Consider the following 27,757-nt stretch of genomic DNA (forward strand, 5'->3'; position numbering starts at 1 on the left):
CAATTATGGAGTACAGTTCATGTTTAAGTGGGTGAGATGACGCTCCATTTTCTGACCTTTTTAGAAGCGTTTGAGTAGTCTCAGGCTATTATTATTGTACTACAGTAATGCCATGGCTCTTTCTCACAAGAGCTCTAAACAACTTATGTATAGATCCTAAATGGTTTTACCACCTGGGGAGTTCGCAGAGCCAGAACTTGCATACCTTTGGCAACAAATCTGAGCATGTGTGTATCAAATCACACCAACCAATATTGTCGCTAACATGGAAATCAGCCTAACTAGCTATTGGAGGAAGTAGGACAAAGGACCTTCCACACCCCATGTTATAGCAAAAACTTTTTAGATATCATTTTTTCAGGCTTTTCTGCAAAATGGGGTGTCTTGGAACGTTTTGAGTATCAAATGTACCACACACTGTGTGTAACAACCATTTTGTTGTACATTTAACACCCCACATATGAAGATACATATATGTATTATTTCTAGACTGTTAACCAGGGTTGAATTTTTTCTAGATTTCAGGTTTCTAGACAGTGTATAGGTATCAATTTTAATATCAATCATCAAGAGTGAGTCAATCCTAAGCACCTTCACACATTATTATACAAAGCTACCACTCTGCAAGCAGAGATGTATGTCCCTAGTTGCCACAGGATTTGCCCACAATCCCCTGGTTGAAACTTAAATCAAATATGTGGGAAAAGCGGTGGAACGCCTGAGCCCCAGGATTCCAATCTGTTTGGTGGCTTGGTCAGTAAAAGGTAAACATGTCCCAGGTTTAGTAGATGTAAAAGTGTCCCATTTTCAGTAATCAGAGTATCTTGGACTACACAAGTTCGGTATTTCAACAAACATATCTATATAAGTAATTATTCTACCTGCAAGATGGCGAAATGGAATGCTTATGGCTGCTGGATTTAGCTGGAGCCCAAGATGTCTGCCTTCTCCTTGTGGTAGGAGAATATTCTCTTGAAAGAGAAGAATTACTACCAGACTGTTCTTCTGGACTAGGCGAACGTCTCTGTCTATGAGAACTTTCTGAGGGATCTCTGAGGAATATACAAACAGCAATAGGTACATGGTATCAACAACATCACCTTGACATCACCTTGCCAACAAAGGTCCGTATAGTTAAAGCTATGGTTTTCCCAGTAGTGATGTATGGAAATGAGAGCTGGAACATAAAGAAGGCTGATCGTCGGAGAATTGATGCTTTTGAATTATGGTGCTGGAGGAGACTCCTGAGAGTTCCATGGACTGCAAGAAGATCAAACCTCTCCATTCTGAAGGAAATCAGCCCTGAGTGCTCACTGGAAGGACAGATCCTGAAGCTGAGGCTCCAATACTTTGGCCACCTCATGAGAACAGAAAACTCCCTGGAAAAGACCCTGATGTTGGGAAAGATGAAGGGCACAAGGAGAAGGGGATGGCAGAGGACGAGATGGCTGGACAGTGTTCTCGAAGCTACTGCATGAGTTTGACCAAACTGCGGGAGGCAGTGGAAGACAGGAGTGCCTGGTGTGCTCTGGTCCATGGGGTCACGAAGAGTCGGACACGACTAAACGACTAAACAACAACATCATTAACAACAACGACATGGAGACTGCTTGCGGCTTTGGTCAGCATGTCTTTGGCTAGAGATGAACTTGCACCCTTCTCAGAGCTTTTTGCAGTCCTTCGATAATGCACTGGTGAGAACTGTTAGACCTGGCAGGTATCTATGGAGCTGCCATCCAGTTTGGGGGATGGCGGCACTAAGTAGCTGCTGGCAACCTCCTGAAAATGGTCTCCCTCTGAGGACCTCCAAGTTCCACTATGCCAACCACCTGAGGGCCACCCAAGGTTTAGTGTCATCAGTACAGCGATATCCTAGCTGATGAGACCGAGGTCTGGTATTTTTGCTGCTCTCTCGAAGCTTGGCAGCCATGGGAGATGATGAACAAGCCAAGTGAAGCTCAATTCCTATCCAATTGTAAATAAAGAAGGGAACCAGGAAGAAATGCCATATGTGCTGCAAATGGTCATCACTTAGCTAAGGTGGGCCTTGTTGAAGACTGCCTTCCATTTCTGGATTTCAGGTGTTGTTTGCTCACCTTCAGATAGCAACAAGTAAGTTCCAAAACTTGTAGTGTATCATGTGATCAGGAAAAGATAAACAGACTACAAATCAAAAGCCTTAAGTGGTGGCAAGCTGGACATAAGCCCTTGAGTGTTTAGTAGTCTACGAATTACAGATGTAGCAAAATTAGACAAACAACTATACACAAAAATTAAAAATACCTTTGTTTCTCTTTTTTCTCTTTATTGTGTCTTTCAAAGTCACGGCCTCTCTCTTTCACCTCCCTTGGCTTCTCTTCTAACCGCTCTTTTGCTTTGTGTTTCTCCTTATGTTTCTTTCCTTGTGCCGTGTCTTCTTGTATCGGCGGCGGAGGGCTAGGCGTACGAGGACCTTTCTTTTTACTGTGGTTAGTTTTCGAACTCCTAAAACAGGTTGAGAAAACAAGTGTGGGAAGGGTTAATTGATGTGCCTTTAATCACAAAATGCTACCTGAACTAGAGCTGCACTCCAAAAGGCTGGGGGAAAGTTACCGTATTTTGCGCCCCATAGGACGCACCGGCCCATAGGACACACCTAGTTTTTTTGGGGGGGAAATAAAGAAAAAAAAATATTTCCCCCCCCCCCCCCGGTCTGGAAGAACCAGGTCGGGGAACAGCAGGAAGGCGCACTCCGCCTCCCCGCTGTCCCCTGAGCCTGTGGGGCTGGCGATGGGGAGAAGTGTGCTGAGCCCGGGACTGCAGGCAGCTCTGCGCAGCCATCGGGAGCCGGGCGGGACTTCGTGCCCCGCTCCCAATGGCCGCGCAGAGCTGCGCTGAGCCCGGGACTGCAGGCAGCTCTGCGCAGCCACCGGGAGCCAGGCGGGACTTCGCGCCCCGCTCCCAATGGCCGCGCAGAGCTGCGCTGAGCCCGGGACTGCAGGCAGCTCTGCGCAGCCACCGGGAGCCGGGCGGAACTTCGCGCCCTGCTCCCGATGGTCGTGCAGAGCTGCGCTGAGCCCGGGACTGCAGGCAGCTCTGCGCAACCCTCGGAGCCTGTCTTCTGAGGGTTGCGCAGAGCTTCCTGAAGCCTGGAGAGCGAGAGGGGTCGGTGCGCACCGACCCCTCTTGCTCTCCAGGCTTCAGCGAAAGCCTGCATTCGCCCCATAGGACGCACACACATTTCCCCTTCATTTTTGGAGGGGAAAATGTGCATCCTATAGGGCGAAAAATACGTAAAGTTTCAAAGCAACTACAACCACCACCATATATTCTCACTCCAAGTCTGCTGTAGCCATTGAAAGGGAGGACTGCTGCTCACAATGTGGTTGCCATGCAGAAGCCTCATGCAGCCGGCTCTGCATGATGGTTGCTCTACAGCAAGAGATGTTTCTCAGCATCAACTTGCTACACGTGATTGAGGCTAATCCATCTGGTGAATCTGAGCACACAAAAGCTTGTCCAGGGCCACCAAGAGGCTGCTACAGTTGCACAGAGCTGCACTGGTATTGCAGCTAAAAACTGAGCAAAAATGTCATTGGGTCCCCTAACAATGTAAACTGATATTGAGTGAGTGTTCCTTTACTGAAGGTACATATTCAAATTGGAACAGAATCAAGTACAGTGGTACCTCTGGTTGCAAACAGGATCCATTCCGGATCCGTTCCTGCTGCATCCCAAGGAATCTGCAACTGGAGGACTGCTTCTGCGCTTGCGCACGGTGTGTAAGGCGCTTTTGCGCATATGGCAAAACCCAGAAAAATACTTCGGGGTTTGCTGCATTTGCATCCCGAAGTTTATGTATCCAGAGGGATACGTAAGCGGAGGAACGACTATACAGAGTAACAAAGTATTATTTCAAAGACTAGAAACAGAAAGCATACCAGATTTGATTTAATAATAATAATAAAATTTATATCTCGCCCATCTGGCTGGGTTTCCCCAGCCACTCTGGGCAGCTTACAACATATATAAAAACACAACAAAACATCAAACTTTAAAAAAACAAAATATCCTATACAAGCATCAAACAAACCAACAGAAACCAATAAAGCAACAGAATCCAATAACAAAAAATAATAAACAATTTACAATTATACTCAATGATAATAACCACCTACCCAAACTAAACATTTAACCAATACCAACCCAACAAAAACAAAACAGGAACCAAAATTAGAACCATTGAAAACATTTTAGACAGTTGCCCCAATCCAAAAGTTGATTATTTACATTTCATCATTGTTCAAAAAGATCATAAAGCAGATTAAGATACACAAAAATCAATCCATTAGATTACATAATTATCCCATGTCATCTCTAATGTTTTGATTATAATTTCCAACATTTCTTTCCTTTGAAGCCAAGAGAAATTATTTGATTTTTACGAATAATTTTACATTTATTCTCATGAACTTTTTAAACAACAGTTGACATAAAACTTGGTTTTGTTACTTCATCCTTGGTTAAGAACAGTGAAACAACCATTTAAACTGCTGAGAGAAATCTCAATCCACTGAGAATCTGCAGGGAGACCTGTTTGCCACCTTGCAAGCAGAAGTTAGAGGTGGCGAAGTTGCTTTAAGCATGCTTTGATTGGTGCAGACAATGAAAATCACACTTTGCGAACACACTGCAAAGCAGGGTTCTGTAGCTTGGTTTGCAGTCAGTCTGAATTATGGTTGAGATACCTAGGAATAATTCTTAACTTTGGATAAAGAAAATGAACTATGCTTGCATGTTATGTCAGCAAAAGGTCATCCCATTCTATCCACAACAACAATTCAAGGTATTTATTACTGCAGATGTTATTTGAAGCTTAACAAATTTCAAATGACATAAATGTTGTTTATTCATGTCATAAAAATTATCTACCACTTGATTGTAGAAAAAAACGCAAAGCACTTTTTCCTCTAATACTCAGGGAGCTCTGGCTAAGATAAACAACCAGCACCATCCATCCCCTTCAACAAATTTTAGGCCACACCACCACTCAAGGAATAACACACATTTTCTTTTACCAAACATGCATATATACTAACCTCTGTTGGTCCAAGAGGGGTGAAGAAACTGCAGAAGTCTTTTTCTCCCTCTTAGCGGTTGAAGAGGAAGATTTGGGGCTTGATCGCAGTTTTGGAGATTTGCTAGATTTTCTGGCTGAAGGTGAGCATAATTTTGACCCAACAGCCTCTGGAGAAATCTTAACAAAGGGAAACAATAAATTTGTTAATGCCCCAATTTGCTTTACATTGCTACGGGTCCAGCAACAAAAAGTCGTAATGTGGAATGCTTCTGTTCAGATTTTCTGCTCCATTTCTTTCTTTCCTCTTCCAGCCAGGCTGTGTTCAGCAAACTTTGGGGTTTAATCGGCAAATACCTTCCTCTTGGATGGGACGCAGGTGGCGCTGTGGGTTAAACCACAGAGCCTAGGGCTTGCCGATCAGAAGGTCAGCGGTTCGAATTCCTGCAACGGGGTGAGCTCCCGTTACTCGGTCCCTGCTCCTGCCAACCTAGCAGTTCGAAAGCACGTCAAAGTGCAAGTAGATAAATAGGTACCGCTCTGGCGGGAAGGTAAACGGAGTTTCCGTGCGCTGCTCTGGTTCGCCAGAAGTGGCTTAGTCATGCTGGCCACATGACCTGGAAGCTGTACGCTGGCTCCCTCGGCCAATAAAGCAAGATGAGCGCTGCAACCCCAGAGTCGGCCATGACTGGATCTAATGGTCAGGGGTCCCTTTACCCTTTACCTTCCTCTTGTTTACGGGTGGGTGTTAGTTTGGGCTACAGGCACTTCATATTTGGTATTGGGTCCACAAAGCAGGGCTGGGCAACTTGTGGTATTCTAGATATTGGCTGCACTATATCCCCCATCATCCCTGACCACCAACCAAGCTGGCTAGCGCTGATGTTTCTTGAAATCCAACATCAAGGGCCACAGGTTCCCCATTGCTAATCTAGATCACCCCCAACTACTGGTTTAACAAAGAGAGCTCTGTGTGGTCTGACTGCACTTCATTTCACTCATGTTCCAGTGCGGAGTGCTTACGGCTCCAGCCACTCAATTTCATTCATTCCCCACTGCCCCATCAAAGAATCAGTCAGTATTCCATGTTCATTAAGTATCTCGTTCACCATTTGCCAGTTTTCTTCAACTTTTCTTCCTTTGCATCCCACCCTTTTTATTTTGAGGAGGAATGGCCACATCTGTGCTCAATCCCAGCTGTATTAAATTATCATTGTCTCCACAGATGTCTCTGGGCATTTCTCACCTTCATCGCTATGGACATTTAAAAACAGCTTCTCTGTGTGAACTAGAAGTGATGTACCCAGGCAGAGAGGTGTTTATGTATACGTAACTGTTTCTGTGAAAGTGAAAGCTGGACCATAAAGAAGGCTGATCGCCGAAGAATTGATGCTTTTGAATTCTGGTGCTGGAGGAGACTCTTGAGAGTCCCATGGACTGCAAGAAGATCAAACCGATCCATTCTTAATGAAATCAGCCCTGAGTGCTCACTGGAAGGACAGATCCTGAAGCTGAGGCTCCAGTACTTTGGCCACCTCATGAGAAGAGAAAACTCCCTGGAAAAGATCCTGATGTTGGGAAAGAAGGAGAAGGGGACGACAGAGGACGAGATAGTTGGATAGTGTTCTCGAAGCTACCGGCATGAGTTTGACCAAACTGCGGGAGACAGTGGAAGACAGAAGTGCCTGGCGTGCTCTGGTCCATGGGGTCACAAAGAGTCGGACACGACTAAACAACTAAACAACAACAACAACAACTGTTTCTGTCTTCCAAGTCTGTCTTCTAATTCCTGTCCCTTCTGGTTTCCTGCACCCCTCAATCTCTCAACAACATGCCGTTGTTTTGTGCCCCCACCCCTTTCGAGTTCCTTCCCCTAAATATTCTTTTGTACTGTTGTCTCAGGGTTACTCCAACTCTGATACTTGCTTTCTGGCTGTGGTTTTGGCTACGGAAGCACAGATACAAAGACAACTTGATTGGGATATACACGCATGTTAGGAAGACATTTATCAAACTATCACTGAAAGTTGAGATCATGGAAATCATTCAAAATTATTTTTATTATCAATTATCAATTATTCAGTCTAAGAGCCCAGGGTTCTTAGCACAATATTAAAAACAATTGAAAATTACGATAATAAAAATGAAGTACGAAATGACAAAAAGGATAAAGAGTTGTGCACTGGTTGCTAATTTGCTACCAGGCCAAATTCAAGGTGTTACTATTAGTAGATAAGGGACGCGGGTGGCGCTGTGGGTTAAACCACAGAGCCTAGGACTTGCCGATCGGAAGGTCGGCGGTTCGAATCCCCGTGATGGGGTGCGCTCCCGTTGCTCGGTCCCTGCTCCTGCCAACTTAGCAGTTTGAAAGCACGTCAAAGTGCAAGTAGATAAATAGGTACCGCTCCGGTGGGAAGGTAAACGGCATTTCTGTGCGCTCCTCTGGTTAGCCAAAAGCGGCATAGTCATGCTGGCCACATGACCCAGAAGCTGTATGCCGGCTCCCTCGGCCAATAAAGCGAGATGAGCGCTGCAACCCCCGAGTCGGTCATGACAGGATCCAATGGTCAGGGTCCTTATTAGTAGATAAAGCCCTGAACAACTTGGTTTTATTTACGAAAACTGCCTTACCCCATATGGGCTCACTCAACCACTTTGATTGGCAGAACTATTAACAGGCGCCACACAAAACCCGCTCCTATTCGGTGCCTGCTAAAAATATTTTTTTGACATGTCTACCCTGATGTCTAGAAAGTTGATATGAGCCTTAATCTGTTTTTAGTCTATTATTCTAGCTTTTTTGTCTTATACTATTATTATAACTTAGTGATAATTTTATTGTTTTTTGTAAACTGCTTTGACTTTTTTCTTTACATTCAAGCAGCTTATAAATTTTATGAAATAAATAAAAACAAATTGCTGTGACTCCACATTTATTTGTGGAGCTAAAAGGAAGCTCAAGAGCACGTAGCACACAGTGTATGCCATTATCAGCAACAGATGTGTCACTAACTACTATTATCCTGAAGGCTTGTTCAAATCTTAATTCTTAAACTTTTATTGGCTGTGTGGTGTTTTATTTTTGAGATACAAACCTCCTTTTTAATTACTATCTCTTCCCTTTTCTCCATGTTTTCCTCTTCAAGCTTCATTAACTCTCTCTGGATCTTCTGACGCTTCATTTCCAAAGAAAGCTCGTGGTCATAATCGTAGTTAACGTCTCCGTTATCAGAATCTTAATTTATTAAAGCAAACAAAAGAAGTCAGTGAAATGGTATCCTTGACATATTAAAAACATGTCAACTATAGGATGACTATAATTTGATGCAATCTTGGGTCCCCGGCTGTTGTTGGACCACAACACCCCCGACACTGGTCCTGCTAACTAGGGATGGTGGGAGATATAGTCCAACATCAGCTGGGGAACCAAGTTGAGGAACACGGATTTAATGGATAAGGATATTAGGGTTCAGGGTGATCAATGTAACATTACTAGGAATCAGGAAGACACTGATTTTTAGAACGGAAATTATTCAGTGATGTCAGCGGCCTAAACTATGTTACCCTGAAAGGTAATTCTTTAAATTACCTATTTTTAAATAATGCTTTCCCCAAAGAGTTCCGGGTGGCATAACTTTTATCCTATGAACAACACTTAGTCTAACACAAGGAGATTTAGACAGGGGAAAAGGTGGGCAGAAAAATGTGCCATCACCAATGCTTCTCCACTCCATCAGAACTGCTTTTTCCTGTGCTAAAGAGACCGTTCGACTATTATTAAATGTGCCTTTATATAATACATTGTCTGATCGTTCTGAAAGCCTTATTGTTACATTCATTTCTATTCTCCATTCAACAGCGATGTTTTGCTCTCCCTCTGGACTCTATGTAATGCTTCCGCAGTACATATTTCTAAATGTATTTTGAAAAGAGAGATTTTAAAACTAGACAAACCAATACACTTTTCTTGCATACCATGTATCCAATCTTGTCTAGTCTACTTTCTTATTTAAAAACTACTCAGGATTCAAAAGCTACTAAAAATAATTTTATTTCAGGAGATGTATTTATTAAGAATTCAAGTTCACTCCTTTGCAGTTCTCTCAGTCCATTTTTTATTTTTTATTTTGGCTCCATGAATCTAGTAGGCCATGGCACCTACCGTCTCTGTTTGTTTCCCAGTCGGGATTTTCTTCTTCACTTTCTGGAGTTCTCTCCTTGGTAATTTTAATATCTTCCTTCCCCCTGTGCCTCCCCCTGGAGGACTCTTTCTACAGAGGAAAACAAAACAGGCAAATTCAAACAAAACAGGCCTTTAGAACTGTGGGCGATGTGTGTGTGTGTTGTTTTGTTTCTTACTACGTTATGCATTTTTGTGCTTTTATATTATAAACTGCCCTGTGATCCTTGGAAAAAAGGTGGTATAGAAATTCAAATAAATAAATAGTAAGTCAGTTGATTTTTAAAAACAATAGTTGGAAGCAGGCACATTTAGCAGGGGGGCTGGGGTGTCCCCCCCCCACTTCATGATTCTAATTGCTTTTTTCATGAAAACATTCAAGAAGGGTTTGCTTTTTCCAAGTTCCATCCAGATATTAAAAAAAGAATAGGTTGAAAACTCAAGACTTATAGAACATACTCTTCCTTCTAGTATGCCATGTGTGTCAAGGAATACTTACAACAAGAACTGAAAAAAGAGAAAGGCTTAGTTCAGATATAATGATTAGAATTCTAAAAGCTTGGGGATTGAACAATTAGGAAATAAAACAAGGCTGTTGATATTGGTTCTGAATGAAGAGTTTCCTTAGCGTCCAAATTCAGGAAACTGGTTGGTTCAAATGTCAGTTTATTCACAAATCAGGATATTAAAATATGGGTGGGATCCAACTAACCAGCCGTGCAAGTGGAAGCCCACAAAAGGACCTCCTCTAGTGTAAACTGGGCTTCCCTCCCCTCACACACACCCTGAAACCAGCTCAGGAATTTCTGTGCTATCTCCTGTGGTGGGATTTCAGGTCCTCAAAACAGAGCTACTGAACCAGCTGTATGAAAAGCTCACTACAGTGGTGCCCCGCAAGACGAATGCCTCGCAAGACGGAAAACTCGCTAGACGAAAGAGTTTTTCGTTTTGGAGGTGCTTCGCAAAACGAATTTCCTATGGGGTTGCTTCGCAAGACGAAAATGTCTTGCGAGTTCCAGCGGTCCCCCCCCCCTTTTCTAAGCCGCTAAGCCGCTTATCTGCTTATCCGCTAAGCTGTTAAGCCGCTAAAAGCCGCTAAAAGCCGCTAAAAGCCGCTAAAAGCCGCTAAAAGCCGCTAATCCGCTAAGCCGTCAATGGGCTTGCTTCGCAAGACGAAAAGACCGCTAGACGAAGAGACTCGCAGAACGGATTCTTTTCGTCTTGCGAGGCACCACTGTAGCCAGAAGGGTGCAAGTTACTCAGCCAGATGTCTGGAAATGTTAGAGCTTAATTTCCAGTAGGACTTGTGTGGGAGACAAGTCCTGAAATCAGAGAGGAGTAGCTACTGGATAGGTAGAAAGCAGGGGTGAGCTGAATCACTAAGGCAGTTCTGTAACAAGGGTGCTGGATGTAGAGATCTTATATCCACACCATTAAGCCCTTGTGGGCATATAGAAGTTGTGCAGGAAAGGGCCCGGGGAAGTTAAGAGGACAGCTGTATCTTCATTTCCAACCCTTAATTTCTAAAACAACTGGAGGCTCCATTTTGCATTTACACACTCACCAGGTAAATGCTATTTACTTTTCAGGCCTATGTCAGCTTGCTAATTTATTTTACAAAGACCACCTTTGAAAAAATGTGGCAGTGTGATGAACAGCACAGAATCAGCAATAAGATTACATTCATAAAACAAATGCAAGATACTCCAGCAGAACAAATTAATACATCAGCATAGATGGATTGTTTCCTGGCAAATGCTAAGTTTTAAACAGCTACCCTATGAGACTGGTGCAAGAATGCAAAAGACCACGATGTTAATCAGGGAAAAAAGCATTGGCTTCAGGGACACAAAAATACTCCTGAGTATATTTTAACTGTATAAACAAGAGGCAAGGTGGGGTGATATATTCCTTTCTTCCATATCAAACAAGTGGTGGTAACCACTCCTCTGCAACCAAGTGGAAGGAGATGCATTTCTGAATCTTTAACCTCCCCAAACGCAAAAACTGTGCTCAGCTCCTTGGCAGGAAGGTACAGGTAAGAGATTCCCTTACCTGTCCCTCAAGCATGCTGCATTCATTACTGCAGCAAACTGGACTAGGAGGCTTAATCTGCAAAAGGCTTGTCTCTTTGCTCTTTCTACAACAGTCATCACCTTAAAAAGCCTGGGTCTTCAGGATCCAGGGGGAAGGATCCAGTGTTTGGCTCTGAATGTGATAGGGTCAGAAACTGGGGTGTTGAATGGGGGAAATCAGGGGCGGGGAATGTGGCCCACTAACACACACACACCCAACAACTTTCTGCATGGCTATGAAATTTCGCAAATTGGTTAGGGAGAACAAGTAGGCTGAAAGCCATATAATCATATACTGCCTCTATCTTGTTGGCTGATCAGTACTGTGATGTCAAGCAATATTCATAAACACTAAAACTGCTCAGGATTTGCCATGCATGGTCATGGGTCGACAATCAGATTTTAAAATGTCCCATTTTCAGCCTAGTTACTGACCAGGGTGCCTTGGTTTATGTTTGGACCAAATGTCAGGGAACTAATAATTTCAATACCCTCATGGGTTAGTCAGCTTCCAAGCATTTTAATATATACAAGTAATGATATAAACAAACCACTCACACGTGGAACCTGAAAATGAAGTTTTCCTTCTGAATCGGCCAGCTATTCCATCCAAAATGCAAGATTTCCCCACACTGCTTCAATTTAGAACTTCTATAAACAATCCAATCAAGTGTTGTTACTTATTTCAGCCATTTCTTTTAAAAAGAAAAGCTGATTATTGTTATGGGTTTGGGGGTCTTGACTGAGGCAAATGACTACGATTTTGTCTGACAAAATCTGATGTGAAATTAGGGGACATACTAAAAAGCACTTGGGAGTCCTAGAGTCTCTCACCAGACTTGGAAATGTGACTTTCATGAGCATTTTAGACATTCATGAGCATTTGTCAGTGATGTGGAGCATTTTACATTATTTTCCCTTGGTCAACCATATTTTAGGATCCTGAAAAGTATTTACATTCTGAACCACTGAAGTCTTAGGGTAGCGTCCAATGAAGTTGTCCCACTAGTGCAAGGATTTCCACCTCTGCCACAGAACTTCTTCCCCCTGTGCCCACCCACAATCTGTTCCGGGAGTTCCCTCAACAGTGTGGACCTCATTTGTGGTGGGTGGGACAGGAAGAGGAAGTCCCATTGTACAGTCCTTGTGTTTTAATGGGATGACTTCACTGGATACAATCCAATATTTTGGGGGGGGGGTTAAGTTAACCCTTTGGAGGGTTTCATTTCATTTAAAATAATTCTCATTTCATTTAAAATAATTAAGGCTGTAAAAAGACAGCTTAAGAAGTCATTAGAAGACTGGTTTCTTAGAGAATCTGAAAAGCAACAGAAGCTTCATATTTCTTAAGCAATGCACATTCTAACTAGAGCTTTCAGCTACCAACGTTGTCACACAAAGTAAAGATTCCAGGCCCCAGAAATCTATGTCTGTACAGATTGCATCAATATCTCAGTTCTCAATTTTTGTACAAAGAAAGAAAAAAAATGGATTTTTGTTCTGGTTTATATCCAATTTAGCACAGAGGAACCTTTCTCAAATAAACTACCATGTCTTCCTTCTAGTAGTAAATACCACAGAAAATTGAAGATTGTGTTCTACTGAAACCCTAATGAGTTTACCTTGTATATATGCTGAAGCAATTTTGGCTAGGTTTTAATATAATATTAAACATTCCATCTTTTTCAATTGGGCAGAGGTGAAAATCTTAAGGTGAGTTTTCACCACTGTTGTGCAAATGTTCCCTTGAATGAGGCCTTCTGAGACCTTCCTCCAGTGGAGCTAAAAAAACTGTCCTGTGGTTTGGGGAATTGTTTGGAAAAGTCTGATGTAGCACACACGAAACTGGGTCCAGGCTTCTTATGCAAGTGAACTTCCAACCCTCAGGAGATGATTGGTTGTCACAGGAGGCAAGCTCAGTGGAGAAGAGAGGTGGAAAAATCCCTGTTATATGCACACACTTCCGCTCATGTATGTGTGGGCCCAATCAATAATCTACATTGAGAAGTTAAGGCCAAGATTAAAAAAAAAAACATTTAAGAAGTCCTACCTCTGGTGCACCCAATGGCTTGGACTTGCTCAGTGAATTTTTCCCTATGAATAGGAAAATCTCATGTTATGTCATAAAGTGCTTTGCCCTGTGTCAAAAGGCATTTGTTTTCAGCATGGACCAGGCAGGGACGGTGTGATGTGGTAGTGTTGTTTGAGAACACAAACACAACTCTGCTTGGGAATACAGAACTAGTTGTTAGGGTCAATGGATCCTGACCAGGGAATTCTAAACACATCTTGGGTAACTGGGGTTAAGTGCAACACAGTGCTCAGTTTTGTTCCACATTAGGAAACCCTGCATCCCAAAACAACTGAAGAAAGCAAGGAGATACATGAACATCCCATGCTCACCCTGACAGGAGAAGATTGCTCTTCTGTATTATGCTTCTGTGGTTCAGCTTCAATTTCTTGACGCTTATTCTTCATTCTTTCCCGAAGATCCCCTGTAGGCCTTTCGGGTGACCTATACAATATAGACAGAAAATATAACTGCTTCTACATTCTTTTTAAAAATACAGTTTACAGGTTTGAGATCTGCAGTTTTATAATACAGTTGTGCTTTGCCATCATGTTTCCTGTCTTCACTCAGCTCCTGCCATGTAATACCCTATACAATAATGTCCAACCCTAAATAAATGGCCCATTAACGCTACCCAGTATGAATAAGGCTTGCCTAACCCTTTTAAACAAGTTTAACTGTTGTTCGGGAACTGCACAAAAAGTATGAACTACCATAATCCAAGGAAGTTCCCTGCCCTAGAAAATCATCCCTTACCTAAAGGAAATAAAATAAAAAGTTTGCCTAAAAGTTTCCTTGTGTCTTCCAGTGTATGTTAGCAATTCACTTTCATGAGACCCAATGCTTGATTAGGCTGAGATATAAATGTCATTCTACTGCAAACAACTTGCATTTTTATGGTCGCCAACCTTTTTGGGCCATTGGGCACACTTGGAATTTGGAAATTTGGAATTTGGAAATTTTGGAATTTGGTGCCGTGGCCACCAGCCACAAGATGGCCATTGAGGGAGGGGGGTGGCATAACATAAAATGGCTGCAACATCTAAAAGAGCAGCAAAAGAGACAGGACTACACAGTCATGCCCCCACATCAACCACCCCATCAATGGGCTGGAAAGGCACCTCCATCAGCCCCCACCACGTTCACTCACAGAGAAAATCTTGTTATGCCTCTCCTCTGTTCAGAACATATGGGAGGGAGGCTAGGTATCCAATCCTAGCATCCAATGAAATGCGAGCATGTTTAAGGGGGCATATTCCATGTAAAAGAGGCCGAACCAGTGCAAACAAGAGCTAAACCGGACAAGCAAGCTGTCTTTTGTGCACTGTGGACTTTGGAGGCGTATTTACTGAGATCAATCACAGGTGCCATAGGAGGCTATGGTGGGCACACTGGCACCCATGGGCACTCTCCTGGTAACCCTTTTTGTAGTTTTAAATAATATTTTTTTCAGAAAATACATAACAAGCTAACAATCTCCCAGCCTGCCCCAGGGCAATTCAAAATACATGATATATACAGAACGCCAGATCTAACTTAATACAAGTAAACCACTGAAGGTTAACTCTGAACATAATTGATCTTACTTGGAACCTTAACAAAATGAAGGAAATTCCAGGTTAAAAACAACAATAAAAACCTATCAGAATGATTCCTGCATACTCTGACATTTTCCCATGACTAAGATATGCCAAACCTTATCCAGTCGCTGCTTTCCAACAACCAAATGAGCCATCTTGTAATTATGTGCAATAACACACTACCCCAGTATTCCTTTGAAAATCTGAACATGCCTAATGCAGATAAAGTTATGTGCAATATCCAGTTCTGTGGAGTGGGGCTGGGACATAAGAAGAAAAGCATGAAATTCCACTGGACTAGTGAAAGCTTTGAGGATGCTTGAAGTAGCTCTTACAATCCTGGTCTGCATTTATTCTTCCACATGACAGAAGAGTATGATACTCTCTAAGTGTCATTGGAAAATAGAGTTGGGAGTCCAACAATGTCTGCAGGGCACCACGATCAGCTTTTGCTGATTGTTCTACATTTCCCAAAGTTGAAAAAAGTTCTGATTTGAATCTGAAGCAATACAAGGGTCAATATTTCTTCACCCTGTGCTAACTACTCAGCCCAGCTCATTCTAAGTACATGCTCAATTTGAGACAATATATCTAGCTATGAAAATAAAAGAAAATAAAACAAACATGATTGAATCAGTTGTTAACTTGTGAAGATGAATCTCAAGGGGAAAAACCTTGGCATCTTGCATTTATTTTCATCGTATCTTAACTAAAGTTTATAATAAAATATTATCACTCAAAAGACGAAATGGGTTGATTTTGGGGGGAAAGGGAGGAAAATACATCCCATTCTCCTGAGCTTAAATATTTAGTTTATTTAGGAAGTTTTGACTGTAAGGAAACTAGAAACAGGTTTCAAAGAGCTTCCTCTCTCTTCTGCAAGTAAACTCTTTCAGGTGGACACCTCAAGTGCGCACCTAAAAATGTAAACTGTGAATGTGAAAAACAGGTGTTCAAAACCACACATGTAATACGCGTATACTCAGGGGAGACCAAGGGTTGGCTATGGCTTCCTGTTGAGCAGATACTCTTGAAGCAAACCTGGGGTGGTGGTTGTGACATAGAAAATATTGCTTCCCATTCTTTAAGGTGAATGAGAATGTATTTCTCATTTTAATTTTTTTAGCTAACTCCGCAAGTAATACTGTAAACAAAGGAGGTCACTAATTAAATCTAATATTGATAACAAATTTACCATGTGATTTTAGGCAAGCCCTTATTCTCTCAGTCCCGTCTCCCATCTTAGTAAGAATCATTGTGTTCATGTATAAGAAAGAGCCAGCTACTTTCAATACTGTACTTAAAATATGCTACAAAATGTTGTTTGGATTTAGCTCAGCTTAAAATCCTACAGAGGCAAAGAGAGTCTTAAATCTGAAGAGGCTAAGGATTTAATTCAGCAGAAAATTCTAGAACCTTAGATGTTCCAACAATATTTATGGAAACAAGCTCCATTTCAATCTCCGAATACTTATTTCATCCATAAGTAACAGGTGCCTTCTGATGCTATGTCAAAAGGATTCTTTTTATGGTTTAAGTTCTAATATAAAATATGAAACCAGAAAAACCACATACCTAAAAAACCTTGCTATTCTCCATATTCAATTTTTAACAAATCAAAATTAGAAGTAAAGAGCCTCAGGAATTGAGCTATAAAGGAAGCATATCTGGAGAATCAAAATTCATGAAAAGAAATTCATTTCTACTTCCTCTTTACAAAAAAAATATATTCAAGTAATGTAGGTAAAGGTAAAGGACCCCGGACGGTTAAGTCCAGTCAAATTTGACTATGCAATGAACGTTTTTCCAGATATCTGTAATTTTAGAAGGTGTTGGATTACTTTAGTACTTTGTGTGAATTGCAAGTATTCAAGAAGGGCATATTCTGCAATCCAGAGAATAGTATGTTACTCTTTATATAAAAACTTTACTCTCTTTAAGAACAGGTAGGTAGCCATGTTGGTCTGCCATAGTCAAAACAAAATAAAAAAATTCCTTCTAGTAGCACCTTAGAGACCAACTAAGTTTGTTATTGGTTTGAGCTTTTTTATTTTGTTTCTCTTTATTTTTTAATTTTTTTGTTTCTCTTTAAGAAGTAATTGTTCATTCAAATAGAACCCTTATACAACTGCCTTAGAGCTAGTATGAAACTTGTAATTTGGGGGGAGGAATGAAAATGAGGACTGTACCCATATTGAAAACTAAGTAATATACAGTACCTGAAAACACTATAAAATAGTCCAACCATCTCCTACATAGACAATGTTCAGTGCTTTCAGAGAGCTTTCTGTATATTTTATATGTTCTGAGAAGCAGGGCTTTTTTTTCAACTGGAACTTAAGGAACTCAATTCCAGCATCTCTCAAGGTGGGCGCCATTGCCATTATAAGAGAACATGGGAAGTATTCATGGTGAGTCCTGACTCCTCTTTTTCTAGAAAAATAGCACTACTGAAAAGTATATTGTTTCAGCCCCAGGGAAACAGTATTTTATACCTAGAACACACTTGCGTCAGATTTTTACACGTAAGTTAAGCAGTAAACTCCTACTTTGCAGTTACTGGGGGTATTTCAAAAGGCATTGTGCCCATCAGCAATAGTTCCAACAATTTCTTTTATCCAAAAGGAAATCTAGTCATGGCGCAATCCTCAAGAAAGTGATATGCATCCCTTAGTACTTTCCTACATGCAGCGTAATGCTACACACATATCCACACATACACTAAAATCACAAATAAGCTCTCAAAGTAACAAGTATCCAGTTTTAATTATTTCTTTAAAGGTTTATGGTTTATTCCAGTTCATACTGGCTTTGGCTATGATTCTAAGAAATACATTTTATTTGACTTGGAAACAGTTTTTCTCGAAAGGAGTGGAACTTTCATGTAAATGGAGAGGTAAATGGATTTAATAAAACATGTGGTTTTTAGTAAGCAGAGTTGTTCAACTGTTCAGTGTTTGAAGGACAGCAACTTTCCTTTAATATATTGATGGCTGTGCTCCTCTACGTGCAATTCCCCTTTCCTTATGTCTGCAAAGAACACGACTATAGAAATTTCAACTGTGAACAGACATCCTTGCTCTAACTTGACAAAACACAGTATTTTACAATATTATGCTTCCAGTCTAGAAGGCGAACAAGAGGAAGGAGAATTTGTTCTGGAGAAGGGAGCCTGCAACCCTGCTCCTGATCTCTCAACTGTTGTCAAGAGATCATCTGTGTTACATCTGCACTTGGGATAGGTCCCCTTGCAAATGTAAAGAGAGCACAGAAATCTACTGATTTCAAAGACTCTCCCTCTCCCCTAGTCTAGTAAGCATATTTGTACATGAAATTTATGAGTAACTATTTGGCAAAACTAGGGATGCGGGTGGCGCTATGGGTTAAACCACAGAGACTAGGACTTGCTGATCAGAAGGTTGGCGGTTCGAATCCCTGCGATGGGGTGAGCTCCCGTTGCTCGGTCCCTGCTCCTGCCAACCTAGCAGTTCAAAAGCACATCAAAGTGAAGTAGATAAATAGGTACCGCTCCAGCGGGAAGGTAGGCGTTTCCGTGCGCTGCTCTGGTTCGCCAGAAGCGGCTTAGTCATGCTGGCCACATGACCCGGAAGCTGTACGCCGACTCCTTAGGCCAATAAAGCGAGATGAGCGCCGCAACCCCAGAGTCAGCCACGACTGGACCTAATTGGTCAGGGGTCCCTTTACCCTTTATTTGGCAAAGCTACTTTGCACGCGCACGCGCGCACACACACTTAAAAAAACACACACTAATAAATACACATTTAGGTTGTATTTAAAAGAAAAATCAGTTTTATGTTACTAAATCAGATCCAAAACAAAATGTGGCCTGGATTAATTAAACAATTTAGCACCCTACTCAGCCCTATTCTCTTTCCTCTCTCTGCCTGTCACTCCCATTTCAGGACTCGACTTTTTCACTCCCTGCCTCCTATTTCACAGCTCTCACTCATTCCCTGTTCTCTGTCATCTCGCTGCTGTTACTGGTCTTGCTGCCACATAGGAACCTCTGCTCCCATCATCCCTCCTGCTTCCATCCTGTAAGCTGCCTCTCCTTTCCAGCTCTCCTCTGCTCCCTAGGCTCTTTCCCTCCCCCTTCATTTCTTGTTCTTCCATTGCCACTGTCCTCTCGGCTGTCTTCTCTTCTGAGCTCCTGTCATTTCAGCTTAACAGCACCAGGCAGAGTTAAATGCCTCTCTGGGTTGCACATGCAATTGCTGTTCATTGCTCCACACCTCTCCCTCGTGTAACTGCAGGCATGCACAATCTTCCTGGGGTTTTTTTTTTTATTTGCGGGGGGAGATTTGCCCCCTATGGTTTTGTAAAAATATTTAATGGCGCCTCGGGATTCGCCTGGTGGTCCCACATTGGCTAAAAAACTGAAGGCATGCTACGACGGAGTATATCAGTGATATAGCGTCACTATGTATAATCAAGACTAGCAAATGAATTTACACGAAGAAATCTACTGTGGGGTGAGGAAATAATATTTTAAGCTTCTGTTTGGTTTCGTTCTCCTTTCATCACTGGTGCCCTGAATCTATAATACCTACAGAGTAGTTGTTTGCTGGCTGAGTACATCTTAACATCTTTTAGTCTGCAATCAACAAAAGCATTTACAAATGGGAAGCAAGTCCTCACTGCAATTCCATGCTTGTGTGAGATTAATAAATGTCAATCATAACCTTGTGCTTCACATCACAGCTATCCTTCATTCTCTGTCTCTTTTATAATAAAAAATAAATGATTCCTAAAAGCATCACGAGACATACAATTTCTCAGCAATCGTTGACGTTGCAATCCTATACATGTCTACGCAACTGTAGGTTCCACTGCATTAAAAAGGGCTTACTCCTAGGTAGCTGTGTATAGGATTATAGCCTAAATCTCCTACAGAAGATCTTTAACTGCACAGTATTCAAACTTAATTGTGAATTAATTCCATATAGTAGATATTTAATCTTAAGCATTTTAGCTTTAAAAAATGCTACATAAAGTGAAAACAAAAACAACTGTAGCTCTTCAGGAGTTACAAATCAAAACAATATTTTCACTTAAAGCAGTATTTTTAATCCTGCCTTCTGGTGGTAGAGACACAGTTATGAAAGCACAGTTTTGGCACAAAGGTATGCTACATTGTGAATGTACAATAAACCGTTTTACTGTCTAGCTAATAATAATGATTGTAGTGACGTCATAGGTTGAGATTTTTAGTGTTGTATTAAGCAGCTACAATACAAAATTTGAGCAAATCAGAAGCTGCAGTAACATTATGCAACCATACATTTATTAGGGTTTCCATTCCCATTTAACATCAGGTAAAATTGTTCAAGCAAAAATTAATATGCAACAAGAACATTTTATCAATCTGAAGTTACACTCAAAAGGCAAGGCATAATCACACTTCCAAATTAATTGTATTTTTAATAAAGCCATATTGCTGCATTGTAAGTTTTAAAGAACTACAAGAAAACAGCTTTTGCAAGCATGTGAATATAAAGCTGAGTTCTTCATTTACCTTCTGTAACTGCTGCTAAAGCCTTTACCTCGTGGTGAAGGGCCATGTACGAATCTACATGTGTTCCCATAGAGGCAGTTGCCAGTCTTCAGCCAGTTACGGCACTGTGTCTAAGAGACAGACATTACTGGGTGAATTTCAAACTAATTTTGGAAGTACTGCTTGTGTGAAAATTCACAAAACAAATAATTCCACATATTATTCCCACCCAACAGTAACTTGATGAAAATCAATAGTCTTAGATCTGATAGTGATCCTTTATGAGACTTTGGATTATCCCAAGACATTTCAAAATGCATTTTCATTAACTACACTGCCTCGCCACATCTCTTCACCAACTAAGGGTCAAAATCGCACTTTACCTTCATACGTAATGCAGGTGAAGACATTTCTTTTCTCCAGGCCCTTAAATAGTTTTCAGCATTTTTAATAACCTTAGTTCATTTTATCAGCCAGTGTTTTAATATTGTTTATTGGTATTGTTTAATCTGATAGGGATTTCTGCTTTTATATATGTGTCTGTGTGCATACGCACACTTGCAGAGATTTGTTCTTAAGTTGTTGACGTATGAAGTTTAGTCATGATTTTGTCTTCCGCTTAGCTGTATGGTGCTTATCTCATCTAAATAGTAGGTGGCCTCATAAAAGGCTTTTTAAATAGGCGACTCATAAGTTTAATGTGTACTACCTCAGATGTGAAGTGTGCATGTAAACATTTTCTTGTGTGTGTGTGTGTGTCTCTTTTTTCTGATGACCAATCATCTACTTTAAAAGAAGCAAGTACAATTCATCCATGCACACATCACATCCTACAGGGTATGGGTACATTTTGAACACAAAAGCAGAAATAAATAAATGGTCCTCAATAATTATAGCACTCAACAGATCTGAGAAATGGCACTGAGAACAAATTGCCGTCTTGCCACACCCCACAGAAGGGTACTTCAATCATTAACTCCCTGCATAATTCAGACTATAGGCCACAGGAATAAACAAGGTGCATTACATAAGGGAACCTGCAGAAGAGGAATGTCTAAATGGTTGCAGCCATGAAGCCAAGCTGCACTAAACAGGGCAAGACAACACCGCCACTACCTTAACAAGTCTGTAGCCAATCTCGCTTGGGGGAAATGTATTCTCTATTCCACACATGGATACCATATCATGAAATCAAAAGTTAACCACAGATTCTCCCCAGGAAATATCGTAAGAGAGTGCAAGCCAATTTGGATTTAGCATTCCTTGCTTAGTAAATCATCATTTATTAAGCCGAGGAAAGCATCAGCTCCACATGGCCATCCGCTCTCATCACATGGTGTTGCAAATGGGATAGATTCTGGTTTAAGACCCTGATCCTAACATTAAACCCACACTGCCCATTTTGGATGCAATGAGGATCTGTAAGTTAGTTTAATCAGGGCAGCAGCACCAAAGTTGGCACACGGAGAAATGAGCATGTGGGCCCAACACTCCTTCTCATCTCCCTGAACCGTATTTAGAAAGCCAACAATGTTACTTCGGAACATGGCTCTGTCCATTCCACCCAGCCTCATCTCTGGTTGTGCTATGCTCCAATGCCCCCAGCATAATAATCCACAAGGCATCCGACTGCAATAAGAAAGCCTTCATAAACAAACTCCCACAACTGAGGGAAGTGAAACACTATTCTCAAACATGTCTGCTCTACGAGAGGAGGGGCTACATTAAATACAAATAATACTTTTCAACTCACCTCTGCAGTACTTCCAGTGCTGGGTCCAAGTCTTTCAAATACACTGGGTCTTCTGGATGTGCTATCAGATATGGTCTTGGTATTTTCCACTGTGACCTTCCTTCTAATTTTTGACATTTTGTACTACTTCAACCAAAAAAAAAGCAACACTGTAAAATTCTCAAGCTGATCTATTGCAACTGAACTCATAGAAAAAATCATCTTCAGGAGTTTCTGCAGAAATCAAAGCAACAAATACTGGATTGTATTCAAGATGAATTATAATGATTTTTATTTCATACTAGTTATGACCAGGGCCCATGTTTATGCTAGGTTTTGGCTTCTTTATCCTTCCTTCACTATCATCTCAAATAATATCAACTTAAGTGACACCTAAAACAGACTTATAAAGCTAGACTTTTTCCCTTTCCTAAACAATAATTATATCTGTAGCAGCAACCAAAAGTATTGCTGGCATCAGATACCAACGTGCCTAGAAAAAATAATGCCAAATAGATCAGTCTTTGTGTCACAGTAGTTTTTCTGAATCTGTAAACAATAGCAAACAAATCAATACCAATGTTTGTAATGTAATTCACTGTTCTGGGTGGCTTCTTTCAGAGATAAGATGGGCTGCTTCTCCTTTGAGCTACACAATCCATTACCAGCAAGAGTTCAGGGGGTAAGCATTGGGACAGACGTCAGATCCTAGCCAAAAATACAAACGTGGAACCTACTTGTGCTCAAATGTATCCAATAAGCCCTATTTAGCAGCCAACTGTGATACTAATGCAATTTAGACCCATCTGTAAGATGAACTGCGTTCTTGATCTGTGTAATTCAAGCCAAGTGGCACTCATCTTTTTCCGAGTATGATAATAACATCAAAAGTTTGCATATTTTCTCACTATTTAAGTTAAGTTCTGGTGCATGCTAATTTATAGGACTGGTTTTTCCAGGGAAAAGGCTTTCATTTTATACCGTATTTTTCGCTCTATAACACGCACCTGACCATAACACGCACCTAGTTTTTAGAGGAGGAAAACAAGAAAAAAATATTCTAAACAAAACAGTGGATGTATGATTTTTGTGGTTCATGCTGATCTGACGGTGAGTTTGGGGTAGCCCAATGCAAAAATCCTGAGGATCCATGTGGATCCATGCTTTGTAACCACGTTTTTGCGCCATTGCAGCCCCATGAAACAGTGGGTGCGTGTGTGTTTTTTGATGCAGGCTGTAGCCATGGATATGCTATGTGATCTGATGGTGAACTTGGGGTGACCCAGTGCAAAAATCCTGAGGATCCATGTGGATCCGTGCTTTGTAACCACGTTTTAAGTGGGGGAGGGAAGGAAAAGCATTCAAGGGAAGAAGGAACACGCGTGGGGTGTGTGGAGAAGTATGCTGCTAATGATGCAGAAGAGGGGTTTAAGGGGAGAAGGAACACGCATGGGGTGTGTGGAGAAGGATGCGGCTAATAATGCAGGCGAGGAGTTTAAGGGGAGAAGGAACACGCGTGGGGTGTGTGGAGAAGTATGCTGCTAATGATGCAGGAGAGGGGTTTAAGGGGAGAAGGAACACGCGTGGGGTGTGTGGAGAAGTATGCTGCTAATGATGCAGGAGAGGGGTTTAAGGGGAGAAGGAACACGCGTGGGGTGTGTGGAGAAGTATGCTGCTAATGATGCAGGAGAGGGGTTTAAGGGGAGAAGGAACACGTGTGGGGTGTGTGGAGAAGGATGCTGCTAATGATGCAGAAGAGGGGTTTAAGGGGAGAAGGAACACGCATGGGGTGTGTGGAGAAGGATGCGGCTAATAATGCAGGCGAGGAGTTTACGGGGAGAAGGAACACGCATGGGGTGTGTGGAGAAGGATGCTGCTAATAATGCAGGAGAGGGGTTTAACGGGAGAAGGAACATGCGTGGGGTGTGTGGAGAAGTATGCTGCTAATGATGCAGGAGAGGGGTTTAAGGGGAGAAGGAACACGCATGGGGTGTGTGGAGAAGGATGCTGCTAATGATGCAGGAGAGGGGTTTAAGGGGAGAAGGAGCTCGCGTGGGGTGTGTGGAAAAGGAGCTTTTCGGCGAGCTGAGCGGGGAAGGGGGAGGGAAAGAGCACTGTTGCTTTAAAGGAGCCAACCGGACAGAAGCCACTTACAGCAGTGTAAGCAGCTCCTTTGCGCTCGTGGCTCAGAGCCCTCCTGTGCCCTGCCATCCCTCTGCAGCCTCATTGCTCTGTTTAGAGAGCGCACGGACCTTTGCTAGCTGAGGCTGCAGCAGCTGTTGCTGGCTATGCGGCGCTTTTTCCGGCTCGCTATGGCTCCCGTCTGTCCCTCCTCCCGTGTAAGCGGCTGCTGCCCGCTTTGCTGCCATGGCTCTCCTTCCCTCCCTCCTCCTGGGCTCCTCCCCCTCCTCCTGGCTGTAAAGCAAGCAAAGCTAGAGCCGTGCAAAGCCCTGCAAGCTGGCGGCAACCATGGCTCCGGTCAAGTGCATTCGCTCCGTAACACGCACAGGCATTTCCCCTTACTTTCTAGGAGCAAAAAAGTGCGTGTTTTGGAGCGAAAATTACGGTAATCTTAATAACTGAAATTGCAAATCCAGCATGTAACCAACACATCTGTTCCGCGGATGGGAAAATTGCAGCTCAGGGAGCAGGATGGCAAAGGAGCAACTGTTTTCAAAATGAGAACTCATTAAGTGAATAGCATAAGGAATACTTAACAATAAATTGGAACAATCCCTTTGTCAGGAGGGAAGATGAAATGAACACCAACATTTCAGGCCCAAGATGGCAATTTTCTCACTGAGTTAAGGGGCATCTACTGTGAATAAAGCTTGTCCTCCGTGCACACAATATTTGTGTGGGAAGTACCGTATTTTTTTGCTCTATAAAGCTCACTTTTTCCCTCCTAAAAAGTAAGTGGAAATGTGTGTGCGTCTTATGGAGTGAATGCAGGCTGCACAGCTATCCCAGAAGCCAGAACAGCAAGAGGGATTGCTGCTTTCACTGCGTAGCGATCCCTCTTGCTCTTCTGGCTTCTGAGATTCAAAATATTTGTTTTCTTCTTTTCCTCCTCCAAAAACTAGGTGCGTCTTGTGGTCTAGTGCGTCTTATAGAGCGAAAAATACGGTAATTGCAGGTGAATGTAGTATTATACGAAAGGCATTGCTATCGGTGAACCTGTTGTTGGATATCATGCTATACCAGTATCAGCACAACAAATATGTATTCGTCTCTCACAAGTCAATGGCTGTGTTTGCCTCCCGCAACAGTCTCTTGCTACCCCGCTCTACCACCTTCCTTCAAATGCCTTCTCCAACTAGTGAAACAGAAGCAACCTTGATTACAGAAAGTGAGTAGTGAGAAGACACATTAATCACCAGTCTTGGTTCGGACAACATACTACAGTGGTACCTCCAGTTGCGTTTTGCTCGTTACAGACTTTCAGCTTACGAACACAGCAAACTCGGACGTGTTTACATCCAGGTTCGCCACACGCACATGCGCAGAAATGATCTGCGCGCTTCACACAGGTGCAGAAGCGCTCGATCGCGCCACACACATGCACGGAAGAGGACCTCTAGATGCGGACTTTTCAGGGTGAGAACGGCACCCCAAAACAGATTAAGTCTGCAACTAGAGGTACCACTGTACATTCAAATCTCGGCTTACCTGGCTACAGTAGCAAAAAAGGACTGGGGAGGAGTAAAGCAACTGCAAGCATAGACCATTCATGAAATCCTGCTAAGCCAAGGTTCAACTCAGTATGTCATGGCTCCTAGCATTCCTATCCCATTTTCTAACACTGGAATCTATAGCAAGATAGCAAACGTGGCCCCCTCCCAATGTTGTTTGACTATAACGCCCACTATCTATAACCTACTCTAGCTGAGGCTGAAGGGAGTTGTGGTCAGGGCTTTTTTTCAGCTGGAACTCACCAGAACTTAGTTCTGGCACCTCTCAGGTGGGTGCCATTGCCATTATAAAAGGTGTCTATGGTGTTTCGGCACCTCTTTTTCTAGAAAAATAGCACTGGTTGTAATCCAACATCTGGAGGGCATCACACTGTCTATCCCTCACTTGTAATGTATAGTAGAGGATCTCATTTTAGAACAACAGGGTAGGTTCCAGGTATTTTCCAGAATATACATTTGCCTTAAGATTTTTCAGGGGAGGAAATGAAGGCATTCTAGTCATCTTAAAAAAATAATACACAATATTGATTTTAAATTTGTACTGTAACCTCTCCTGTTATCTAACCTGACTTTATGCTCATTAAGTTGCTATGCAATTTATGAAATAATTCATTTCTTAAATGGGGGGGGAGGATACATGTAAAGGTACAGTTTTGCTTTCCTATATCATGATGCATCCTCCAAACGCAGCTTTGATTCAAATGTGCAAAGCAGTAACAAAGGCCCCACTCTTCAATATTCCAACCACCTTCGCTTGCCCCAAATTTTAATGGTTTAGTGTAGAACAGTCCCATTTGCAGAACTTACTGGGGATCAGTGGGCCTTAAACAATATGTACTCAATTTCAGTGGTCTCTGCGGTATGAAAATACCAGCTGTCAAGCCAACACAGGACTCTGGGCATCATCCAGTCAAGTCTCACAAATTCCTACAAGGTTTGGAGCTCCTTCCAAAACAATTTGTTTGCCATCACAGAATTGTAGATTTGGAAGGGAACCTTAGGGTCACCTAGCTCAACCCCCTGCAATGCAGGAATTTCAATAATCCTAAAATAGTGGCACTTATCTTTTAAAAAAAATAAAATTGGTCCATCACAACTTCAATAGGATGCTTATTTTATTTATATCCCAACCTTCAACAAATTATCAAGGCAGCTTATAATATGGATGGGGAACCTGGGGCTCTTCTGATGCTGAAAGACTACAACTCTTTATCAGCCCATGCCATACACTTGGGAAGAGAAATTACAGTTTAAATATGCCATTTTCAACAAGATGAAAATAGGAAGATCACTTCATGAATCAACACTACTTCATTTTCCAACTATCTGGAGAAATATTATTCTACCCTGGGACCCTGCAACCAAATGGTGCAGTAGATGTTGGCAGAGTTTCCCCCTCCATTTTTCACCTCTGGATTTTAGGTGGACACACAGGTGACCACCTACATTAAATTATTTGGATTTTTCAATGATTTATGAGGACACCCACCCCCCTCTTTCATCTCTGGGGACATTTAAGAATAGCTTTTCAGTGTGGACCAGAAAGTGACTTACATATACAATAATATGGTTCTTTCTACCCAATCAAAATGTGTGTGTGTGTGTGTGTGTGTGTTTGTTTGTAGATATAGATATGTAAATAATATAATCTGTCTTACTGTATCAACAATTAATTCTATTTCCCCCTCACTCAGCCAACATTCAATGTTATGAGGCTGGAAGGGTGGGGGGAGAGGACTATACACCCTTATAATTTTTCCTGCAGATATTTTTGTACTTGTGCAGATGTTTGTGGTTACCCCTAAGGTGACAAGCAAGCAAGAGAAGTGCTGTCAATATGGTTCTGGCTGCAAAAG

At 42.0% G+C, this 27,757-nt stretch overlaps 1 protein-coding gene across 4 annotated transcripts in view; it reads right to left on the bottom strand.

The window, feature by feature from the left end:
* The window catches only part of ZC3H13 (zinc finger CCCH-type containing 13), a 50,367-nt gene that overhangs the window by 15,190 nt on the left and 7,420 nt on the right, over nt 1–27,757 (bottom strand). Inside the window, exons 2-9 of one of the 4 annotated variants that reach the window (XM_079969618.1) lie at nt 22,231–22,353; nt 20,499–20,608; nt 13,715–13,826; nt 9,219–9,327; nt 8,152–8,291; nt 5,079–5,236; nt 2,284–2,484; nt 882–1,052 (exon numbers count right to left, since the gene is read on the bottom strand). In XM_079969618.1, coding sequence (XP_079825744.1) covers nt 882–1,052; nt 2,284–2,484; nt 5,079–5,236; nt 8,152–8,291; nt 9,219–9,327; nt 13,715–13,826; nt 20,499–20,608; nt 22,231–22,347 — 1,118 coding nt within the window. In that variant the 5' untranslated portion in view covers nt 22,348–22,353. Of the gene's footprint in view, nt 1–881; nt 1,053–2,283; nt 2,485–5,078; nt 5,237–8,151; nt 8,292–9,218; nt 9,328–11,869; nt 11,963–13,714; nt 13,827–20,498; nt 20,609–22,230; nt 22,357–27,757 lie in introns of those variants that run through there. The other 3 variants (XM_079969617.1, XM_079969620.1, XM_079969619.1) reach the window with 3 other exon arrangements.

This window comes from Podarcis cretensis (assembly GCF_951804945.1).
Source record: "Podarcis cretensis genome assembly, chromosome: 3".
Lineage (NCBI taxonomy): Eukaryota > Metazoa > Chordata > Lepidosauria > Squamata > Lacertidae > Podarcis > Podarcis cretensis.